This window comes from Amphiura filiformis, chromosome 14 (assembly GCF_039555335.1).
Source record: "Amphiura filiformis chromosome 14, Afil_fr2py, whole genome shotgun sequence".
In the NCBI taxonomy this organism is placed as follows: domain Eukaryota; kingdom Metazoa; phylum Echinodermata; class Ophiuroidea; order Amphilepidida; family Amphiuridae; genus Amphiura; species Amphiura filiformis.
Genome location: NC_092641.1, coordinates 21,107,311 through 21,133,254, shown reverse-complemented (window position 1 = coordinate 21,133,254; position 25,944 = coordinate 21,107,311). Strand labels below are relative to the sequence as shown.

Sequence of the window (25,944 nt, the reverse complement as noted above, 5' to 3'; positions counted from 1 at the left end):
TTTATGCGCAGTTTCCCATATCACTACAATGCTGTACAAACAAAGTCAATGGTCTTTAATAACTTTCCATATTATTTGGCGTTGTCTGGAAAAATTAAATACATTTTCTATGGAGTACCATATACAGCCTGTCTCAAAAAAATTGTGCAAGTGAAAAGCGCCCACTTTGGAAATTAGAAAATACCATTGTGACATGATGTTTACATCAACGTCAAGGGCGCAATCTTAGCTCTCAAATTTATGCCGTTTGTTCTGTTCAATTTGCTTGTTTTAATCTCTAGATATGTTTAGTTAGCAACGATAGGGTGAAATCACAATCGCTCACTTTTACTAGAGAAGAGGGCTGTACATGTAAATTAGTTAAATGTATCTTTATTGTATGTTATTATACATGGGAGTATCAAATAAGGAAACAATATTAAAACATTTACATACAAATGTATGTTTCTCATTTCTACGGGATTAGTGGTATCTAGCCTACAACTTGAAGGCTGAAGAGATGATCACGCTCGAGATAATTAATCCATATACTATCAAATTAGATCTTAGAATATAATTTGTAATGGAATATGATATCAAGAAATTTGATAGTTGCCTTGGTTACCACGTGAAAAAAAGTACATTCAGTGAACCATGGGGTCATTTCCGGTATGAGGCAAAATACCTCCTCTCTCCCACTAATGCATATTTAGCACAAAATCCAATTTGGTCCTGTAGTGCCATCGGTGTTCCGATATGTACCGATGGTTCTATATATCGTTCCCTGAACATTTGCACAGTTTATTTAAATGAAAAACGATAACACTATGCAAATGTTAACTATTATGCTTTATACAATTTACCAGGATATAATAAAAGAGTCGGCTTCACGAGCACCAAACAAAAGAGAATTAGCATAGTCTATGCGGGACAGGATAAGTGCTCTGACGGCCTGATGGAAGGCTTCCTGAGAAATAAAACGGCGTATGCGCCACAGATTGCGAATGTGGAAATTGATAGTTATACACAGGGTACTGATATGGATGGACATGTTCATTGAATCATCAAAAGTTACACCCAGATTATTTGGCGTTGTCTGGAAAAGTGAAATATATTCCCTATGGAGTACCAAATGTGACGTGGTATATCGAAAGGAGACACTTTTGGGCAGGATCGTAATTGGAGAAATAGCAAAAAAATCTGCCCGGGTGATTTTTTCACAATTTGGGTTTGTTGCATATTTGTGATGTTAATAATGTTTAAAATATTGTCTGATAATTTCAGACCGTAATATAACTGGCTTCTTGTATTTTTTCAGAAATTATCAATGTGCATATGCATCTACATAATTGTCAATAATATTTTTAAAAGTCGATATCTCCATTTCCAATTTTATAATACCGTAGACTCAATATCTTCGCTTAAGAATGTCCGATTTCATTGGATAAAACGGTGTTGTAGAGCAAAATATCTCTATATCTAAGATAAGTAAAACACTCAAAATTGATAACCTGCTCAAAAGTGCCTCTTTTTGATATAGCACGTCACAAAATTGAATTTATATAAGAATAATTATTGATGTGAAGATAATTATTGTTTACAAGTTACACTTTTAATAAAATGAAAAGTAAGCTTTCATTTTAAGATAACATTTCAACAATGCGACTGGTTCACATCGATCATCGGTATACGTTTTTGCATCTTTACAGTTCATTGTGTGGAGATGATATTTTCCCGTTGCCACCATTGGGCTTGTATTCATCAAATGTATCCCTCCATTCTTCCATATCTGTGTATTTCCAAGTATGGAATTCTTCTCTCCATTGCCGCTCTGTCTCTTCAAGGTTAGCTGCGTTGAACGTAAAAATAACAATAGATTGATTATCGTCAGCCTGCTACGCTATATTACCTAAGTCATTTTTTTTGTAAATTTGAGATCAAACAACAAAATGTGATTCAAGCTTGTATCAGTTACGTAATCACCCTAATTATTTCGGAGAATTCCTTTTCATTTGTATCATTATCATTTGTTCTTGTGCAAAGATTGGTGAATAAATATGTTTAAATGCATGTTTGAACATTTTTGTACTTTCGAAATTACAAAAAATGACTTAGGCATTACATTTAAGGCCAAACGGCCGGGCTAATGGACGCGTCCGTTAGGGCAAAAAAGGCCAAACGGCCGTAGGGAAATGGCCTAACGGACGCGGTAATGACCGTGGCGCTATAACCCTATTGTGACAACGGCCATCGCAATGGACGCGTCCGTTAATTCGAAAATGGCCAAACAGCCGTGCAAAAATGATCAAACGGCCGGGCAAAATTCAAAATCCAGTCAATTCGGCCACACGCCAATTCGGCCCCTGTATAAAACCTCATAAGGTTTCAATGAGAAGATGTTATGTTTTATTAAAGGGCGAAATGAAAGAGATAAAAAGGGGGATATGCCATAATTAAAGAAACAATATAGTCACATGTTTAATGTATTTAAAGCATAATTTTAAAAAGTATAATCATTTGTGGAATATATTTTCATGTTTTGTTTGTTGTTGTGAAAATCAGATGTGATCCACTCTGGCTTTCATGCATGTGCATAATAATAAATGGAGTATAAAAATATAATAATAATAATAATTGATAATAATAATTATTATTATCATTGTTAGGCCAAGTTTTATTATTATCGAGCACTATAGCAATAGTTTGTTAGGCCTACTGTCCACTTGATAAGGTGAATAGCACATTGTCACTTTATATAAAAGCAGAATGTCGTAGTAGGTTAAATATATATATTTATAGTAGGCCTATATTTATTAAAAATACATTGCAGCCAAGTGACTGAATTACATGAATTTTACTATTTGATTTAAATAGTATAAAAAACATCAAATAACATTTTAAAGGCACATTTAGAAATTGTAAAAACATCAACATAATGCACATTGGTGGGCAACGGAACCCATGCATGCATACATCTATACGCGTCTATATAAGGTACGCTGGTGGTCAACGGAACCCACGCATAGCATGTGCGCGTTCGGGGGGCCGCAGAGTACGGGATTTGTGTTTTATTTGATATCGCTTCAATACGTTTGACATATGAACGGGAATAGATGATGTTTCATGCATGTATTTTCGCTATCTACTGAAAATATTATTTAGGGTCCAATAACAACAGATATTAATGCACACATTTGGCAGAATGTGTGATAGGAAAAACTTGGTATTATTGTGATATTTCGTGTTTGTTTTGTTTTGTTTTTTCGTTATCTACTGAAGATAGCGTTTTGCGGCGTGGCGGCACTATATCAACTTAATATAGAACATTGAAAAAAGTTGAAAAAGCCTACCTTTAATATTTGGCAAATTTGAAAAGTTGAAAAAGCCGAATTTCGGATTTGAAAAAGATTGATAAGACCACAAAGGTTGAACAAGCCGACTTTCAATGATTGAAACATTCTTTTGAATCTATAACTTGGGTCTTTTGGTTGCACATGTAGAAACTTTACAACTTTCAGTTTTGAATGAAATAAAGATTATCATGCTATGCCATCCTTTTCTGCCCATTATACATCCCGGCATGCACATTGCACATCATATTTCTTTACTGATTTCTAGCACACACCACACCAATATTAGCTTATATTAATGTATTAATCATACGTAATGAAAAAAAGGGTGTAATATGACTATTCTGTTTGTAAATGATTGACATTTATTTGATCATGCCGATGAGTATATGCTATACATGCTGCAGTGCATTGTACTGCGCTGGTGCTCCTTTGTTGAAAGGGAAATCCTAGATCGGAGACAGTCAAAGAGCTTACTTTTTTAGGGTGATTAATAGCATTTTCATGAATGAAACAGAGCACTAGCCTATACATAATAACTTTAGAATGTAATGACTATTATCATTACCAGTAAAATGATTAGGGGGGCTTAAAATGTGACATGCATAATTATATATATGATAATATATGCATGTCTTCCCAATCTAGGTATATCAAACACCCAGATTTGGAAGTTTTACGAAGTGGTCCTTTACTGTTACCAAAAATAGGTAAGTGTTGTTTGAATTGGCGAAATTAAAAATACCATTGCTGTGTCCGTGTCATCATGTCAGTTGTTATTTTAACAACTTTGGATGAAACTGAGTTTCTCTTATTTTTCAGAAAATTAATTTAGAGGATGTCGTTTGCATGTATGATCAGGCTGGAATTCAATTGTTATTATTACTATTGTTATGTTTCTTTCTTTCATCTATCATGTGTATGACTATACCTTCCTGCACAGTGCACATCATATTTCTTTACTGATTTCTAACAAACGTACACCACCGTCAAATACCGAGAAAGAAAACTCAAATTCGGATTTATGCGCGCAAAAGTAACATTTTCCATTTCCGCGCTCGATTCTTCGAGGGGGTGTGTTCGTGAAGGTGTGTGTTGTGTATGGGGGTGAGGGGTGCGTTTGGGGTGTGTGTGCGGGAGTGGATGTAGAGAGAACAAATAAACAACCCAAGGTCAATGAGAACGATTATAGAACTACAGGAGAAAGAAAACAAAACACGCGCGCAAAAGTAACATTTTCCATTTCTGCGCTCAATTCTTCGAATACAGGGTATAACAATAAAATTTATACAATTGAATTTCGACTTTTCAGGAAAACACTAAAAGAGTTATGCCACAAATGTTATATGCAATATAATTAGTAATATCTCAGCTAAAAGAAGACGTTTAGTTGGTCTCTCTACCGGCATTGGTTCAAAAGCTATGTCCGATAAACTAAACCGTCCAGAAAACGTGTTAGGCCACTTTTGCCATATCAAGTTTGCACCGCGTAAAATGCTAATTGTGCATTAAACATCAAGAGCTGACACAAAAGAATCATAAGTAGTTTTTTCTTCTTATAATTAACATTAACTAAATAACAACATGATATTTCTTTAAATGAAGTCATGATATTTCTTTCAAAATATCTTATAAATAACGTAATTTCTCACATCCCTGAGATATCATCATGGGTAAAACTAAGAACAGTTTTTGCATCCATAAGTACAAAATAAACGGTAAAAATGCTTTGAAATGAAATTCAGCTGGGCTTGTAGCTGTTCTGGGGCGACCACTATTGCTAGCATTTCTGTTGGTACTCTTACTGAATTCTACATACTTCTCCTATTTAAACGTAATTGTAGGCCTATGACTTAATGGAAGATGTGATTAGGCCTATACACGTGAAAATGGATGAAAACCATGATGCAATAATAATAATAGTAACAGGCACGAAAGAAATATAGGCCTAAGTATTTTATGTCAGTTATAATTATACTAATATTTTAGTGTATAAGCCTATATTGGCCTGAACATGCAAACGACTTAACGCCGACCCACTTTCTATGCTTCCAAATCTGGGTGTTTGATATACCAAGATATGGAAGACCTGTATAATGTGTGCTCGTTAACAGAAACGTGTTTTCAATAATTTTAAATTTAATTTACCGGGCGCAAATCATTGAGCAGAAACTATATAGGAAAATAATGAGAGACACAAAAGGCACGAAAGAAACATAGGGCTAAGTATTTTATGTCAATCATAATAAGTATTTTAGTGTCATAGGCCTAAGCCTATAATAGGCCTATGGCTAGCCTGAGTTGAACATGCAAACGACATAAAGCCGACCCACTTTCTACGCTTCCAAATCTGGGTGTTTGATATACCAAGATGGAAGACCTGTATGTGTGCTCGTTAACAGAAAAGTGTTTTCAATAATTTAATTTATCATGTTTGGGGAGGCACAAATGTGATACCAGCAGAAACTATAGAAGGAAATAATGAGAGACACAAAAAGCACGAATGAAAAAAAAACACGTAATAAATATTTTTGACAAGTGCCAATTATGTATAGGCCTAGCCTATATCTGAACATGTAAACGACATAAAGCCGAGCTATTTTCTATGCTTCCAAATCTGGGTTAATATACCTAGATATGGATGTGTGCTCGTGTATATGAAAAATAACGAACTCAGAAAAAACTAGAAGTGTTTTTAATAATTTAATTTATCATGTTTATATGAGGCACAAATGTGATATCACCAGAAACTTGAAGATAATAATGAGAGAAACAATAGGCACGAATGAAAAATGCCTATATGAAACAAGTAGTATAGGGTTAAGATGACTATTATATTGACCCGTTTAAGGTCCAAGAACAGAGAAAATGTAGAAAATTAAAACCCGATCTTAAATCAAGGTGTATGAAATAGATTTGGAAGGCTATGTCTACTAGGCCTATACATAATTATTATCATGATTATAATAATTATTATCTATGCATGTAGCTCACTGGTTTATATGGATGAAAGAAAAACAAAAATGTGCACGAATTGAAAAAAAACAAAGCAAAGAATGAATAGTAAGACTGATAGAATGGATGAATGAAATAATTAAATAGGCAAAATTATGGTAAGGCCTATAATACGGTAATCGTTAACTTTGCATACATGTAGTCCTACGTGAATGAAAGAAAACTAAACTAAGAATGTGCACGACTATAAGAAAAAAAACACCAAGCAATACTAAAGACTGATTGAATGGGTGAAATATTCCCCGTTACCCATCAACGTGCCTGCGGCCGGGATAATAATAATTATAGCTAAACTATAGGCAAATTCATCAAATGGGTAACACCGTGCATCATGATATATAATTTCTGTTTTATACGCCTGTCTTTTCTGTGCAGTTGTCACCACTAATCGTTTTTCTGTTACTAGCAAAGTAGAAAATGACGTATCTCAACTAAACAGACACAATCTTGTCAAATTTCGTTTCGGCCCAAGTCAATATAAAAATGTTAGTATGAAATAATAACTAAACTGTAAACGACTGCAAAAAAAGACTACCACGTCATAGCGCCACGGTCATTACCGCGTCCGTTAGGCCATTTCCCTACGGCCGTTTGGCCTTTTTTGCACTAACGGACGCGTCCATTACAACGTCCGTTACGGAGTTTTGAGTAACTTAGATACCTGCATTTAGCGTAGCAGGCTGACGTTATGTTGAATCCGAGATTGATTATGTTGAGTCAAAGTTGGCTCTGACAAACTTTGTTAGTGAGGGAGGTATGTGTTGGAGTATTGTGGGGGTGTATGTGGGATCGGTAGGGATAATTTTAGGCTGTGGACCTGCTCTCATGTAGGCCTATGTAAAAAGGACAGGTTAGAGGGAGTGTTCATGGTGTTATGATGGTTTCATACTTTGCGGCTCTGACGGTGATTTTGCTTCACTGCGCAGTCGCACCAGAAACGCTAGCGGTGACCAGCAGCAAGCCGGTATATTAATCACTCCGCCGCTTTCTAGCAGCAGCATCGTTCAATTCATGTCAACTCGGGAACGTTGCCGTTCTTACGTAAGGGGCCGTCGCCATTTTCACTTACGTACAAAGCGTACGTAAGAGGGAGGGAGGGGGTAAAAATCCTGGGCATGTGTACGTAAGAAAAATGGCGATTTGTTTGAGCAATAAAAAAAAAATGAAAGTGAAAAATTATGGTATTTTCCAATATTTTATTCATAAGTTATAACCAACTGTTCAATTCGTTTGAACAATTTCTTTAACATGCCATGCAAACAATGATTTTCGCTTTATATTAATTTTGAGTCTAATATGCAGCAGCACAGTGGTCCTATTTTACATTATGCTTAATTTATTTCATACCAAAATGCTTTAAAAAGTAGCTAGGATCGATGTGTGGATTGTCAATGTTGCGACAAAAGACATGGAACCAATAGTTTATGTTGCAAGAACATACACCAAACATGCCAAAAGGATGTCCACCCCCCCCCCCCCTATATATGATTTGATGCCGGGGGTTCTAAGTGGAAAAGAGAGTATATGTTCAGCAGATTTTGGAGTGCATTAGTCATTTAGTTTAGATTCGAGCTGCATTTTAAGCTATATTTTAATTTATTGATGGCTTTCGATTTCATGAAGATATGGTTTTCAGCATTTCTCAACTTATCTGTAAAATCATGTTAATCCAGAACCAACTGTCCTCCTGGAACATTAATATAACCCTAACCCTAAACATAATCGAACCTTTAACCTAAACTCTAACTACAACCCCAACTCAACATCTCAATTTTACTATTAGTAGTCGTGGAAATCCTTCGCCATTTAATTTGTACGTAACTCGAGGGAGGGAGGGGGGTAAAAAGTTACGTACGCTTTGTACGTAAGTGAAAATGGCGAAAATTATGGACAGCCCCTAAGACATGAACATGATATGATTTTTGGCGATGCTGTGCGGCAATTGTGGCTTTCTTAGTCATGCCGCTGCCGCTCAGCTTGCAGTAAAGCAAAAGCGGCATGATCTGTGTACTTTGCCCTACCATATTAATCTGCAATCAATATTCTTACAGCATTGGCCGATTTCCAGAAAATGTCTCGTGATCCACCGTAAGTGAAACAGTATAAACATGATAACGTTACGAGCTTTTTAGATTACATAAATAATCTGCCAAATAGTGTGGATTCAAATTCATTATCATGCCCATTGTTGCTGAGTACAAGATTATTGTTTGCTTCCTATGTTAGAAAAATCGTTGATCACCACAAACATAAATCTTCCCGTATTTCTATCCCAGTTATGTTACAAGCAGATGTAATTCTTCTCTTTTGTATTAACCATAGACCACATCAGCTGTGGAACGAAACCAATGATTGGGAAACACTACATGGTCCTGGTGGCAAATTGCGAGGTTGCTGCATCCACATAGCATGGATGATCAGATATTATAGTCCTTGTTCCAACCGCCTTGTTCTTGTTTGTGACAAATGAGCACAATCCAGTTTGGAACCAAGACTAGCAATATTTAACACCGTTTTCAACGTCGTATAAACACACGGGCCAACGTAGGTGCGTACATCGCAATCTCTCTATTGATCAAAGTAAACGAGGTTTACAGAGTTTTGGAATTAATTCAAATACTGGAACTTAAAGAATCGAGCCAGGTATACTGGAACTTACTTATTGCAACTTTGCGACGTTGCGTCTTGAACCACCAGACTTCATCAGGCAACTGACCCTCTGGGCTGGTCAGGCTAGTCTGGTAGTTCCAGACGCAACGTCGCAAAGTTGCACAAAGTAGGTTCCAGTATTTTGATGTATATAATTCCAAAATTCTGTTTGAAACTACTGGATTACTAAGAACATTCACTCATTTAAACGAGGTTCACCATATGATCGGCATTAAATGCTCAGCAATAGCTGCCACGTGTAGTTGCCATGTGTATATGAGTACAATATATTGTGCAAATTCCCAAATGTTCACAAGGCAGCTAGGGGCGTAGCCAGCTTTCTTGGTCAGGGGGGGCAAAATTAATTTTTTGGGGCACAGACAAAAAAAAATTGCAGTTGCATCATACAATACATAGAGACTGTATGTCTTCGAGCTTCCCGAAAAAGGCCTTATTGGGATGGAAAAAAATGGTATTTTACATTTATTTCGCCCATTATCCGGCTGAAAAGGGCTATATTGTTACAATGTGCTCGCGTAGCGCGCAAAAATTTTGTATTTTACACTATTTTGGCCCTGAATTTTGCTAGAAAAGGGGCTCCTTGCCCTTTTTCTTTTCCTTTGCCCTTTGATTTTCTCTTACATTTTTTGTCAAAGGGGCACTTTTTTCTTTCATTTTTTGTCAGGGGTGGCACTCTGCCCCCCCCCCCGCGGCCGGCTACGCTACTGACGACAGCTACTGCACTTACCCACATCTGGCACCGAGCAGTCGAATTTTCTTTTTTGATGTGTTACCTCTCGATGCAAATTCTGATATATAATTGGATGGTTTGAATACAATCCACAAATTTATTGGTCGAGCTATGAGTTTTAAAATATGAAAATATTGGATTGAAATTGAAATTTTTTTCGGCCTGTTTCCGGACTTTTTTGGCCCTACTTCCGGAATTCCATAAGTTTCCGTAACGTTTACATCAATGGGGATCCATTTCACCAAAATTTATGAGGATTCGTAGCGCTTCGTAACTCTCAAAATCCATCGTAACTTTAGAACGCATTATAAAATACATTTCACTAAAATAATTTACTAATCTGCACTTCCCAGAGATTTCCTACCAACACTAAAAGAAAATGAAGTTACGTACTCGTTCCGAGTCGGTCATAAGTTGCGAAATGATATAATTGAATTATGAGGGTTAAGAAGATGAAGTAATAAAGTGTTTATAATTAGAGAATAAACGATAGAATTTTTATTTTGCCTATCCTCTACCGTGTGATAGACGACAGGCAGGTCCAATATTTTGAGTAGTGGATGCCGGCGCAGCCGGTATCCACTACGATAAAAATATTGGACCTGCCTGTCGTCTATCATAGGTAGAGGATAGGCAAAATAAAAATTCCTATCGTTTATTCTCATTCTTAGTCAGTTAAATATTATTTTAATAACTGTAAACAATTTTTTTAAAGCAAAAACTAAGTTACCGTCATAAAAACTCCCCTCATTATAAAATGAACGAAACTTGTTTACAACATCACGAATTCTGTTGCGCGTACTGCTAGCGCGTCGCGTATTCCGCACTAGTCTACGCATTACAGCGCAATACATACGCGCACCTCTACAAGCGTGTAAGGCATTATCAAGACGCATGATGACGTGGGGTCGTCTACGGCCTGATAAACGGCACCCGAAATCTTGCGATTGTCCAATCAAAAATGTGTCTACGAACTAGACCACTCCCACTGACTAAGAATGATATTTGATAGGCAATAAACTGCCATATATGACAGTACACATACCATATATATGGATAATTTTTTAATTTATATAGAAATCACATCTGTCATAATGTCCATCACGCGTGATCACGTCATGGATAATCCGAGACTAGGCAAAACTCCGTTCTGTGATTGGTTACTCATTAGTATGTGTACTGTGTACTTGGTTATGTGCATATATGTCCACTAACTAGCCGCAGAGGGTCGCGGACCTGCTGTAAAAGTCTGTGACAGTCAAATCGAGTTCATGCAATGCATAGTCTCATACAGTGCGTTTGTGTTCTCTCTTGATTACATACGATCGGTCGATTTACAATACGTTAAAATTGGCGGCAAAATTGGCGATTTTAAAAATCACGGGGGATTAGAATCTGTATGGCGCTAAAATTGGATGCAAAATGCATCCAATATGTTGTTTTTTTTTGGCGTTTTAAACTGTGTGGAGATGTATAGGAAGCAAGATTCTGAAAACATAATAATGATCAAAATTGGATTGAATTGATTTCAAGCATCATTTCAAAAACTGGTTGGAAGAGGAGGATTATAGTGAAAGCATCAACATGATGAATGGTATTATTAATATAATGAAAAACAAAAGGTCAGTTTTAGATCCGGTGCCTTTATTGCACATTATGTTTCTGCTTCTGCTTCTGCTTTGATACTACTCAACGCTACATTTGTAACCAGACGAGGAGAACTCTGGAACCTAGAGTTAATGAGTGTATTAACCCCTGCTCTTTTCGAATAGCCTGTGACGTTCTTCAACGTGCAGACCACATTAATGTGAGAAAATATGTACACGGGACTGACAGCTTAAAGTGCCCTCCGAAGCACTAAGCAAGTAGAGTGAAGTGTCTTGCTCAAGGACGCAAAGAGCCAGCCAAACTCGGGCGGACATGCGATGTGCTCTATTTCAAAATACATGGTGCCTCGTGGACACAATTTAAATTGGGAATCGCTGTATAATGACTTGTAAACATAAACAGATGTGATATACAGGGTGTCCCTGAAAGAACTGTATCGTCAGGAACTGATTTTATTTTGTACTTTAACGCATAACCCAAACGTAACTAAATAACTGGTGATGTTGAGAAACATACCAGCTATCACATTCTTTTTGAATTTTGACAAGTGACCGCTCGGTTTTTGAAATAAAAGAATTGTACGAAACTCCCTCATTTTCAAGCCTTTCCATGGAGTTAATATCTATCAATGACAACATACGCATCATGCGCTGATGATGCGCAGTCAATAGGCCATCTTAATCGCCTCAAAGCCCATCCCAAATTAAAAACATAATACGGAATACGGTTTTGATTAATTTCTTTATATTTTTATGATAATCTTTTTTGTATGTATCTGCGGCGAAAATATACCACCTTTTCATCTCTCAGGGAGGTTGCACTGTGGTGGATCGGGAAAAATGCTAATGCGCGCAGGGGGCTTTGAGACGAATTACTAAATCAAGATATTTGAATCCGTGGTATTGGCTTCAAAGTGAAGGATTTTTGTAAAATTCTTATATCTCAAGAACGGTATGATCAATTGTCAAAATTTAAAAAGTATGTGATAGCTAATGTATTCCTCAATTACACTAAGTATTTAGTTATGTTTAGTTGTGGCGTTAAAATACCCAAACAATTACGTTTCCGACGATGCAGTTCTTTCGGGGACATCCTGTAGAAACTTTCAATATCTGAAAAGTTCAACTTTGTTCTGACGTAAGTGTTGCTTGTTTTTATTATTGATTTTTTGACTCAAACAAAAACAAATTCAGGATTACCATGATTACACTACAGTTGTTTAAAATATTTACATTATTATTAAATATAATGGCGTACATGAGCTCCTTTGCCATAGGGTAAATTTCACTTAAAACAGAGAGCTACCTCCTCCGAAAATCTCAACTTTTACAGGAGAGCACTTTTAGTTTATTCCATTTGGCGGATCTTTAAGATATTTACATTATACATTGGAGTATCAAATAAGGAAACAAACACTTAAAACGTCATTTACATACAAATTAATAGCCGTTGTAAATTTGTTGAGCATAGGACCCCGTGATAGGACCTACTTATACTGACTTAAAATTGTACATTTTACGTTTCACATTCACAAATTTTTTAGCAGTTGACTAGGAAGAAGTACTAAAACCATGATACTAGGGACAGATAAGAGGAGATCGGATAAGAGAGAGAAGAGGGATGTGAGCTAAAGGGGGAACAGTGGAAAGAACGGGAGGATAGGGGACAACACGGGGGGGGGGGGGGCACAAAGAAGAAGAAGTTGATTAAAATGAATTAAATGAAACGACTGATCAATCGGTGATAAATTAGGGAGCTGGTAAAATTGTTCGCATCAAAACTCGGAGGGTGGTGATGCATTTGGAAAATTGCATTTATTTACGAACCGCGAAAGACGGGTGATCGCTAGTTGTTATAAAAAATCGACCAGGCGAACTTGCCATCAGCGCTGACAACAATTAAGACCTACCAATCACAGAAGCGCGACGGCAACGTGTGGGCATGTATGTTGCCATAACGCTTAGCGTATACACGCACGCTCGCGTAGAAGTCATTGTAGCGCGTATCTGTGACGAGCACCGTACCTCATTTAATACAGGGTGTAACAATAAAATTTATACAATTGCATTTTGACTTCTCAGGAAAAAGCTTAAAAAGTTATGGCAAAAATGTTATATGCAATACAATCAGTAATATCCTGGCTAAAAGAAGACGTTTAGTTAGTTTCTTTACTAGCTTGGGTTCAAAAGTTATGTCCGATTAATTAAATCGCCCAGAAAACGTGTTGGGCCACTTTTGCCATAAAAAAATACGCTTTTCCAACGTGAATTGAGGTTGAAGTTGTTGAGCTGCAGCTACGATTTCTAGTAAATGAGGTAGTTATGTCAGTTCTTAGTTGTGACTTTCAGAAAGTCAAGGAAATATTCTATTGTGTAATCATTTTTACCACTTCAAATACCTCATTGTTTAAAACTACCTATCATAAGAGCACCGTCCAACTGGTTCATGGTTCAACTCTATTCATAGACAAAAGTGGCCCAAGCTGTTTTAAGACTAGGTTACATAATTGGCCATATCTTCACTTGTATACCATAGATTTTATTGGAACAAAGCTTATCTGGTGGCTAAAGAAATTATTTTGGTAGACATATAAATATCAAACCAAAAAATAAGCTGCATACTTGAGTCATTCTATTTTCAAAATTGTACAAATTTTATTGTTACACCCTGTATACGCGAAGCCTGCGATCCAATCAAAAGAAATAATTATTATTTGATTGCCTGACCGCACACTAAATGCGCGGTCATTAATAACTCACAATGACTCCTGGAATACACCAAGACAAATGACAAATTATTTGATTAGAAATGGAATTTATGAAGTGTGAAGTCATTACGTGTAGGCCTATATAGTTTTTTAAAATGTGTTCATAATACACGAATACAATACATGTATAGCTATAATAGATGAAACAGGTGAACTATCCCTCAGATGATAAAAAAGCCTTGCGGCTAGAATTTGGCTACAGTTTGTCCACTCTGAAGTACAAAGTGACAACACGCGCGTATACAGCGTGTTAAAAGTGCGTAGTGCTGCGTCTCCGCTGCAGGTATACGTGCCTTCAAAGTCGGCACAATTTGTGCGTCCGCGTCGGTACTTTGTACTTCAGAGTAGACTGACTGTACTTGCAATATACAAACCTTCCTTTAATACACACAAAATGCGCAGAAATAAATTGTGCTTCCAGCGCATTTTACAGATTTGTAATATAATAGCCCGTTTTTGAAAAATGACCATTATTTAAAGGGGGGTAATTACTTTTTTTGTTGAGATGTTTACAATACAATCGTGTGAACATCATTATTGTGAAAACAATTGAGGGTGTCCTTCTCGTAGATGTTACAATATGGCCTGAAGCCTAATAACATAATGTAATGATGTAGCAGATGTAGCTGAAACCAATCGGCACTCAAATCGTCACCCAAAGTCGACACGTGGCAGTCAGGTGCAGCAATGACATTTTCTAGATAATTCCGCTGATTCCACTGTAGCATTCGTTGTCAATTGATAGCGGTGTAAGGAGTTACTAAAGAACACCTGTTTCTATATCAACGGTGAATTTTTAAGAAGATGAACTTATGAAGAATACGAGAATGGCATTTGACGTTTCTTGTATTTTCATTATCACCATAACATTAATAGGTGAGTGTACATTTTTATATTCAAGTCTTGTGCAGAAAAGAGAAAATAAAAGAGAAGTCGGTATGTTACAGTTTATAAACTTTAAACTTAGTAGGCTAAATGTATTGTTTGTATACAATTATTTTTACAATAGGACACAAATGTGCTTCATCTATGATAACATACCTTTTAACCATATTACTCTTTACTATCTCCCACTGGATTTATTTACGAACCCTTGTGCTATTACGAATCCCTATGCTATAGTCATAGGATTCCTCTGTCCAGTGATACCAACTATACCATTTTCCACCCTTATGTGGCAGTGACGTTACTGCGCATTTCATTGGGCGCAGCTACAAATCGCTAGTTTATTTATTTATTTATTTATTTGAACGGACGCTTTTGAATCAGCGGCACACGCCTAAATTGGCGGTGCGTTAATATAAAAGACAAAAATACATTAAAAACATTAACAACAATAACTCATAGGAAACAATATAAATATAAAATAATGTACAATGTATAAAAGGTACGCAACCCACTCACGCACACCTCCACGCTCTCATCCCTCTCACCCTTACTCTCCCACACCCATATCACACATATATACCCTCACACACATGCACACAAAATCAAACTTATGTAGGCCTATATTACAATTATTACAATCACAATTATTTACAATCATATGTACATAGGTAAATCAAATCAAGTATTCGCTCAAAGTTCTGGCATACACACGCACGAGCTTAAAGACGCCGCATCGATGCACGCGCAAAACAGCTGCCTCAACGATTTGACGTCATTGCCACACAAGGGTGAAAAATGCTATATAAGTACCAGTGTTATCCAAATGACGTCAATATCATATTATACGCTCGTAAGTGCGCATTCGCTATATGTGCAAAATAATGAAATATAGGCATCAAATTATTTATTTCGGCTAAAATATCATACAAACTTTCGAATTTTACCAGATATTTGGCTATTATAAAATATGACAGAAGATCACTAAACTCAATATCTCTTTTTTTTGTACGAGTACTAAAGCCTCATCATTTCTTTGCCATAAAATGTCAGCTTTTACTGTCAGATATATCCCCTATTATTTTTGAGCCGAACAACTAAGGCGAAGCAAAGAAAATTGGAATTTACTACCAGCGCCGATGTCGCCAATACGTATCACTCCTTCGGTCGTGTTATGGTACGATTCTTTGTTGTGTAGATCACCGTCACGTACGTCGTGTACTTACTGTTTTATGAACATCGCGTATGCGTTCGACTAATAATTCCATCGTAATACAGGGCGAGTCAAAAAAAGTGCAATAGAGCAAAGAATCGATATTTATGTAAGAACCAAGTTGAATGTTCCCATTATTGAAAGTTTTTATAAATGCCACACCCAATAGTCACCTTCTGTGAAAAAATGAGCGGACTCGCTACTACCGTATAATTTTTATGAGTCCTTTTGCTGCCCAATTTCATTATTTGTCCACGAGGTACCATGTACATGTATTGTGAAAGAGAGCACACATTGCACGATAAAAGCACCAGCTCTGAAACTGACTTAACCAACATGACTAAGGTTGATTTTTGCGTTACTTTGATTTTTTTCTGTTCAAACAAACTTTCTAACGTTACTTTAAGTCCTTCATACATCACTCGACTCCAACTCCAGTTTTTTTTAACCCCTATATGTCCAACTTACTGGATATTTTGTACTTCACTCCACTTCAATTTGCGCGCATTTCATTTCGACATTTGAAAAACCCGCCTACAAATTTATATGTTTTTGATAGAGAATAAATATCTTTAAAGTAAAGGGAAAATGAAAATAACAACAAATAATGTTTCCTCTCCTTAAACAAGACCAAGGACAATAACACTTTAGGTGCTCCATTTTATTTCAATGCCAGTGGGGTTAAGAAAATGGCAGTTGTTTGAAATCTACTATACACAGAGTGGGCTGACATTCAAATGTTAGTTGTCTCTTGGACAAACATTAAAATTGGGTATCGCTATAAAATGTGTCATAAAAACAAAACGGTAAATGCTAATTCCTTGATTTTTTCACACAGGATCACTAACGGATATGTTAAGTATGAAATGTTTTAGAACCTAAAAGGTTCAACTCGGTTCGTAAATAAAAATAGAATTTTTTCTCTATTGCACTTTTTTTGACTCACCCTGTAATAAAACGACGGATCCTGTGTTTTATTCAAAATCTCGGAATTTGACAAAACTACAGCACCTAGAGTCTTGATTTTTGCAGGGTATGTTGGTTGAATAAAGTACAATATAATCGTTTGAAAAAAAGGTCCTAAAAAGTCCTAAGTACAAGTCACTTGATCTTGATTTAGTCCCGGGGATTTAGTGCACCTGGAGGAATACTGTAAGAACAGGGTTAATGATTATATAGAGACCTACACTTGTCTAAAGAGATTGTCAAGTTAGATGAAAACTTTCTGGACGGATGATAAGTGTTTAGAAATCACCATGAGATACACATTAACGTGTTGGGTTTTGGCCGTTGCAATTTTGGATTTTTAGATTTTTTCTGAGTAAAACTGTGCATAAAAACCAATGGGTATTGGTGGGATCTTCTCTAATTCCTTCTATCATTGCTCAAACATGTCATGTCGGGCTTGATTAATCCTCCAAAAGGGAGTGGGACACATAAGAATAGGCTTCTTCTACTGGTAGAGCATCACCATCTCTTCCTACTTCACCACGCAGTCCTGTATGTTGTTTTAAGGAAATGTGTTATGTATTTAAAAATACATAACACATTTCCTTACCAAATCCAGCAAATGTCGATACGGAATCACATCCAAGAATGTTGTCCTGTTCTTACCATGCTTACTGTGGTAGTTTTTTTTGTGTAATCACATTACTGAACCGAACATACATACTGCAGTTACTGTCCGTTTTCCTATACACAATACACAGTGCTCTTTCCCATTGACGCGTGACCTTTACAAATAGCCCTACGTTAACAGTATGGGGATATGACTAGTTAACGTCGCTGTGTGAAAAATAACCGGCCAATATTAAAAGTACTCTTCTAAAGTTCTAAAAATATAGTTTTTAACATGTCCTAAATTTTTAGCTAATTTAGATGTTTGGAAATATTCGTACTTTGGTGTTTTAGTTAATGTTATAGGTAATAGTACATTGCCTAGTTAACGTCGCTGTGTGAAAAATAACCGGCCAATATTAAAAGTACTCTTCTAAAATTCTAGACAATATAGTTTTGTAACATGTCCTAAATTTTTAGCTAATTTAGGTGTTTGGAGAGGGTCGTACTTTTGTGTTTTAGGAAGGACATGTAAACGACAGATAACACCAAAAATATGAAGAAATTATTTCCAAACCGTGTTAAGTCAAAAATCATTATGTTGCTCATTTTCAAGAATGCTGGTTTACAAAAAGCACGCCATTGTCTGATTTCGTGAACAAAGCCACACATAACATTGTTTCCTTTCGTTTCCTTTATAATCGGTTACCCAACTGAAGCTATGAATACCAGCTTTATTGCGATATCGCACATGAAAACAGTCACTTGTGCACAACCAGAGAAGATCCGATTTAATCAGTTGAGCTGTTTCAATGAGTGTTATCTTGGTTTAATAGCTTTTAATGGGGTTAAGTCCTGCAAAGGTCGAGATGAATTCTACTGTAGACATGACTGCATCATGAGGACTGAAGCTCTGCGCACCGTGGCCCCAAACCCAGCCTACTGTAGTTGAATGTCGAGGGTCTTACCAATGTTAAGCTAGCCATCATTGAACAACTGACATTCCAATAAAGCCACTGAACAATATTCGGGCTGAAGAAATTATTCAAAAGGGGGAAAAGGGCAGGGCAACTTTCAAGGAAAAGGGGCGAAATTGGACGAAAATGGTCAAAATTGGACTTAAAAGCACAAAAAGGGCTAACAAACTTAAACATCTGGGCGGCCAACATCCTACGGGTGGGGGAAAGAGCGTGAGGAAGACCTCGGGGGGGGGGGGCAGATGGCTACGCCACGGCGTAGTATAAATCGTTATAGTTATCATGGTTGTACTGGTTCTATTTTGGAAATATGTGCTTATTTAATCAAGTTCGCGTAAAAGATGGCAACCAATTTTTTTGGTTAATTCGGGTATGCTGAATTCATAACTTTTGTCTGCAAAGCTACATTGGAACTCCGTGACCCTCAAAAAGACCCCCAAACCCCCTACATCCTTAAACAGGGGGAAAATATTAAGCATGCTCCAAAATCACTAAAAAACATGTCAAATTATTTGTCTGGGTCTAAGGATCACAAAAATATAACATATTTGCATGTAGGACATATAGTTACCAAGTTATGAGGCTCAACAGGTCCAAGGTCAATTTTCATGCTATACAGGGATAAAAAATTTAAGTTGCTCCGATTTTCGTAAAATGGATGCAAACTGTTCCTTAAGTTCAAGGAATTCAGGAAAAGAATAGGTTTTACTATCTGCGATGTGAAGTTCAGAAGATATATGAAAAAATAAATACAAATTGCATTGAATTCTATGGAATTCTACATATCTTTTGACTCTTTGCTGTGCAACATGCTAACTAGACATCGCATGTAGAGCAAACTATTCTTTTTCTGAAACCTCTAAGCTAGCCGAACAATTTGCGTCAACTTTTACGAAATTTTGGAGCAACTTTTACTTTTGACCCACACACAACAAACAAATCGACCTGTGACCTTTAACGCCCCATAACAACGATAGGTTGTACACGCACAAACATTACATTTCTGGGATCCGTGGGACCAGACACATAATTTGACATGCTTGAAACTGCAATTGGATTCAAATTAATTTCTGCGCCCTATACGATCCTATGGGGGTCATTTGAGGGGGCTTTTTTAGGGTCACTGTCTCAAAATATTGCTTGGCAGACAACAGATTCGAGTTCAGCATTCCCAAATTAACAACAAGAAGCTGGTTGCCAACTTTTACGCAAGCTTGCCGCTAGGAACGCGATTTTTCCAAAATGGAACCAGTCTAAATCGGTATGTCGCATGTTCAGTGATTCTTCTCATTATAGTAATCGCTCACGTTTACTCAGCTAGCCCGGGAAAGTCAATGTATTCAATGAGAAAGTCAATGTATTCAAGGAGAAAGATAGCGCTCCTGATCACAAGGTCTATAAACCCTAACCCTACAAATTTGGAGCACTAACCCTAACACGCTAAGTGTCGCGTCAATTTGGCTTTATATTGTCGCCGATTGTGTATGTGTTGTTTACATGTAATTAATATACACCAAAAAAGCTCAATGTCTGATTTATAGATTTATATAGAGTTATTAAAAACATTTTAAGTTTCGTTACAAATGACGAGTTAGGGGGTCAGTTATGAACAGAAACTTTAGTATACGTTTATAGGACTTCGTCGATATTTTGTTTGTTCCGTTTAGATGTTGATTTATAAAACTTTTTTAGATTCATTTTTTATCAAAATACTACGTAATGTTTTGTTTAATGTTGAAATTTTGTTATAAAATATTTTTTACAATTGGCAAGAAAATCAACGTTTTAAGAAGTCTGGGCAAATTCCAAAAATTCAATTAAAAACGTCATATGGCAACATTTTAAGAAGTCTCGGAAAATTTATTAAGCGTTTTTAGCTTTTATAAAACGCTGTAGGCAATCTTTGCGTGTCCGTTTGAAAATATTACAAAAAGCTTTGTTTGTGTGTGTTTTTGATGGGATGATCGACAGTGCAGAACCGGCTTTGTTGCAGAACGTTAAATTCGCACTTTGTTAATTGCCTCGACACACGAAGAAATGAGCACCCTTAATGATCTTTTTAATGACAGAATTTTGCATTGGAAACACTTAAAATAGATGTAGCGGAAATTTTGATAGCACCGCCAGGTGTTGAGTATCCATTAAATGACAAAGTAGACATTAACATTAACCTGATGAAAACAGTTTCATTAATTAACATGGTCGTGAATAGAATAGTTTTATTATCTTTCTTTGTGTTAAAATTATAAGGTTTGAATGCTTTCGATGGATTATTAACTGTCAGATTAAAGTTTCATTCTTATAATGAGGTACAAATTAAATTTGTGGGCTTATAAAATTAAATCCAAAAAGGTTAGGTACAGAATTATTATATACATTATTTCATCGACCTTTCACATGTTCTGAAAGAGAGAGAGAGGGAAAGAGAGAGATGGTTAGAGAGGGAGAGGGAGAGAGAGAGAGAGAGAGAGAGAGAGAGAGAGAGAGAGAGTGAGAGAGAGAGGGAGAGAGAGAGAGAGAGAGAGAGAGTGAGAGAGAGAGAGAAAAGAGAGATAGGGAGGAGAGGAGAGGAGAGAAGAGGTCGAGAGAAAAATAAATGAAAAGTGAAAAGAAAGGGGGGAAAGAGAGCAGAAAATGGAAAAAGGAGAGATAAAGAAGAGAAATTATTAAATTGAGCAAGGTAAAGTGAGACAGATATCGGACATTCAAACTAGACCTATCGCGGTTGTTTGATGTATATAGAATTGGCTTCATTATTAAGTAAATGCAAACTATAGGTGGCTCTATTTGTTATAAATCATATTTCTTAATTTGCAAGGGGTAAGTGATCAATACTGCCATTAAAACAGGTGGAATAGGTGAAACAAGCAACAAAGAAATTTTATAAACATATTTCAGCAAAAAAAATAAAAGGAATTATTTGTATTAAAAGCCCGAAAGAGTAATTTCCAGTATCTAAATAGCGCCACCAATCTTGTCATAAATAGATACATTTTATATCCGAAAAAGCTTTCAAAAATGCCGTGAAAGTGAATAATGTTGTAAATAAGGGGAAATTAAAGTTTAAAATGACTCAAAAGCATCTGCATACATTAGCATGATACCGCTTTTTAAAGCTTAAAAGCTGTTTAAGCCTAAAATTGGGTTGTAACATGATGTTTTGTTTGAAAAACTAATAAATGATCACATCAAACAACCATGATATTGGAATTTTGGACATAATAATTGGACATTAAACTGAAACAGAATCTATACTAATTAACGAGTTGCCTCTTTATGTCTGTCTTTTTGTATGTCTGTCTGTCGCTCTGTATGGATATATGTACATTGTATGGTGTGGCTGGGTGTATGCATGTATGTCATGCTATTCGACGTGGTGATATTCTAGACATTCTAAAATTGGTGTCATGTTTTCGCGTGACTTGGTAAAACAAAAAATTTCAATTACTGATTTTGAAGATGATCACCAGTGCTGACATGCAATCAGTCCTCCGTAAATATCACATAAACTATATCCCATGTTGGAAGAAGAATACCAACAGCTGTATGAAGACTACGTATTTACTTTTACAAAAGACGATTCCGATGCCACATATCCTCCATCCTACTTTCACGCCTGGATAAAAAGAGGCAGGAACGGTGGCTAGAGACAGCGGAATCCACATACTTTACACACGTTGGAAAGCATGGACCACAGTGAACTACCTTACCTGTAGAACAACATCCAAGCCAAAGAAGTGCCCACTGAGTGCAAACAGATTGTACCAACTGGTATTTTTTGGAATCCAGACTGCGGCTTCTCACGTCAGATTGACAAAGATGTTTCGGAACTATGGGAATTTAACAGAACACATGAACACCACAACTGCACTCGCCATTGAAGAGATGACAGAGGAACTTAAGAAAATGGGCCAGACAGCATCCAATCAGTGTTCCCCTCTTATACTCATGTGAAATTGCTACTGAGTAAATAGAATCACAAGTGATTACAAGAAATGACAAGTTTACGAAGGTAGGGGTCCAGTCATATCTCAGATGTCAGTGCTTAATTTGCCATTTTTGCTGGCCCTGACAGCCCTTGCTTGCTGGTCTAATTTTACTGTTCTTTTCTTTTATTGAAATATACAAATAAATATGACACTGACCTGACAAGATAGCTGCGCGCAAGTGTTTCTGAGGCAATTTTTGTTTGACCTTACTATACAATTGGTTCACTATTTTGTCAATAACAGCTCATCTAGCTGTGGTGCAGACTACCGTTTGTATTCTTGAAAAAAGACCAGATCCTTCTAGAGGCGGTGTCTTGAGATGGTCTCTTACATATAAGGAAATATGTTTTTGCCAAGGAGTGGTAGCACCTAAACGTATCAAATCGTGTGCAAGAAGGGAAGAGGAATATGGAGATGGTGACCTGTGGTTCGTAGATGACCCAAGCTTATTATTCATGAGACAACATTGGAAGAAGGACATACTTGATGAACTTATGAACCGCACTACGCATTGTGGTAAGAAACTTTTCCTTGTTATTGTTCTTAGTATAATTATTGTTATTGTTATAATTATCGTTGTCATCATCATCATCATCATCATCATCATCATCATCATCATCATCATCATTATCTTCGAAAATAACGTTTACTTTGCGTGGCATGCAAAAGTCAACATCCGAGTTATTGCTCGCGCCGGTAGGCGCGAGCTATTAGTGTTTACTTCTGAATCGAACGTGGGGACATGGGGAAAGCCTGAATATAGTAAATTACATTTACCTTCATTTAAATATTTATGACACGTACGTCAAAACAAATATTCAAACGATGATAATGTGTAATATAATAAACGTGAAATTTTAGTATTTTCAGAGTTTTTGTATATTTTAGACGTTCTATGACTTTTGTTTGCTGTGTAGAGGCTGAATTGCACGTCAGTGATAGTCATGGGCAAATTGATTGGGGTGTTTGATAAAATTCCTTTAAAGGAAAGCTTCCTGGAAAGCTTAAGCAACATAATACGTCACTAACTTTGTCCGATCGGGCTCAAATTTGGTGGGTGGAATCCTTGATACGAGGGGAATATATGCCCGAAATAAAATTGAGGTCAAGCGAGGTCAAAAGTCATTACGGAGGGGTCAAATTTCAAACTTTGTCCGATCGGGCTCAAATTTGGTGGCTGGAATCCTTGATACGAGGGGAATATATGCCCGAAATAAAATTGAGGTCAAGCGAGGTCAAAGGTCATTACGGAAGGGTCAAATTTCAAACTTTGTCCGATCGGGCTCAAACTTGGTGGGTGGAATCCTTGATACGAGGGGATTACATGCCCGAAATAAAATCGAGGTCAACCAAGGTCAAAGGTCATTACGGAGGGGTCAAATTAAACTTTGTCCGATCGGGCTCAAATTTGGTGCGTGGAATCCATGATACGAGGGGAATATATGCCCGAAATAAAATTGAGGTCAAGCGAGGTCAAAGGTCATTACGGAGAGGTCAAATTTCAAACTTTGTCCGATCGGGCTCAAACTTGGTGGGTGGTCAAAGGTCATTATGGAGGGGTCAAATTTCAAACTTTGTCCGATCAGGCCCAAACTTGGTAGGTGGAATCCTTGATACGAGGGGAATACATGCCCGAAATAAAATTGAGGTCAACCGAGGTCAAAGGTCATCACAGAGGGTTCAAATTTCAAACTTTGTCCGATCGGGCTCAAATACAATAAAACAAACCTGGTGGTCGTACACCTAACAGTATTAAAGTTATAAGAAAAATCATAAAATTTGGGTCCCTATTTTCAAGGTTACCTATTTCTCCAATGCTTAAGCAATGAAATATACGTCACTTATACGTTGAACACGGATCGATTGGCGCGAGGTTCATATTGGTGCGTATGCACCAAATATGTATCTTGTTTCCGTAAACAGATGCATCGGTAGGATTGTAGATCAAATTATTTAGATTTTTGTGTGACAAATCCAATAAAATATACTCACTGACTTGAGCTTTCGCCATCCAGGCTGATGGCTTGATCACAAGTGATCTGGTCCACTGCATTTCCCGCGGTGTTTGGATGCACTCTCACTCCTCGGGATCAAAGTTTGTTTTAGCAGTGGATCATATACGTGACTCAGAGAAAAGAGCCGTCATCGCGGTTGATTGCATTAGCCCCCTTCTTGCGGATCTGAATTGATTCTCGGATTCTTCTTGAAACAGCATTTGAGTCTTTGTCTAGTATGCTGGCCCCCTCCCAATTGATAACATGATTTTCTTGGGCGACGTGATCTGTGATCGCTGACTTATGTTGTTCTGATGTTGACGCTTTTCTATTTGCTCGGGTGAACTTTGTGTCTTTGACCGTTTCAGAGTCTTTTTGATGTTCTTTTAGACGGACGCCGAATTGCCTTCCTGTTTCTCCCACATACGACTTATCACAACCTTTGCAGGGGATTTCGTAAACTGCGTCACTGGTTTCTAAGATGTCTTTCTTGTCTTTGGGATGCACAAGAATGCTTTTGAGTGTGTTTGTAGGTCGCATGGCTGTTGAAATTTTGTGTTTTTGAAAAATCCTTTGGAGTTGTTCCGAAAGACCTTCGACATAGGGGATCACAACCATACCTTTTGATGGTGTTTCGTCGGATTTCTTAGGCTTTTTTGGCTCTTTGGTTTTCGCTTCCATCTGGTGTTTGACTCTGTCAAACGCCCACTTGGGGTAACCACATTCCATTAAAGCGTTCTTGATCTTTCTTTCTTCTTCCCTTTTGTCTACTTCTTCCGTCACTATATTATCCTTTCTGTCCATGAGCGTTCTAATTACACCGAGCTTCTGGTGGAGTGGGTGTTGAGACTTGAAATTAAGATACTGATCCGTATGGGTCTTTTTACGGTACACGAGCATTTTTACAGAACCGTCTTCCCTGCGAACTATTAGAGTATCCAGGAAGGGGATTTTCCCCTGGTCTTCTTCCTCGTGGGTAAACTTTATGCTGCCCGTAGGGTCGATGGTGTTGAGATGTTCTGTAAGCTTGAGTGTAGTATCTTTCTGAATGATCTCTAAAACATCGTCAACGTATCTCCTCCAGTACTTTGGCTTACAATCTAGTGGTGCTGTCATTATGGCCTCTTTCTCTAACCACTCCATGAAAAGATTAGCCACGATTGCGCTGACCGGACTTCCCATGGCTGCACCGAAAATCTGGTGAAAGATT

At 37.1% G+C, this 25,944-nt stretch overlaps 1 protein-coding gene across 1 annotated transcript; it reads right to left on the bottom strand.

Annotated features, from left to right (window-relative positions):
- Positions 1-1,682: 1,682 nt before the first annotated feature.
- Positions 1,683-25,916, bottom strand: LOC140169272 (uncharacterized). The gene is made up of 2 exons (XM_072192529.1): positions 24,917-25,916; positions 1,683-1,828 (listed from the first exon to the last, which is right to left on the bottom strand). Exons 1-2 carry the CDS (start codon positions 25,914-25,916, stop codon positions 1,683-1,685), a joined length of 1,146 nt encoding a protein of 381 aa, XP_072048630.1.
- Positions 25,917-25,944: the final 28 nt, after the last annotated feature.

Excerpts from the sequence above, each read along its gene's own strand:
- LOC140169272 (XM_072192529.1), bottom strand. The coding sequence starts at position 25,916 with ATGGGAAGTCCGGTCAGCGCAATCGTGGCTAATCTTTTCATGGAGTGG. Across the intron at positions 1,829-24,916 it reads CCGAGAATCAATTCAGATCC|CTAACCTTGAAGAGACAGAG; the intron begins GCAAGAAGGGGG and ends CGTTCAACGCAG.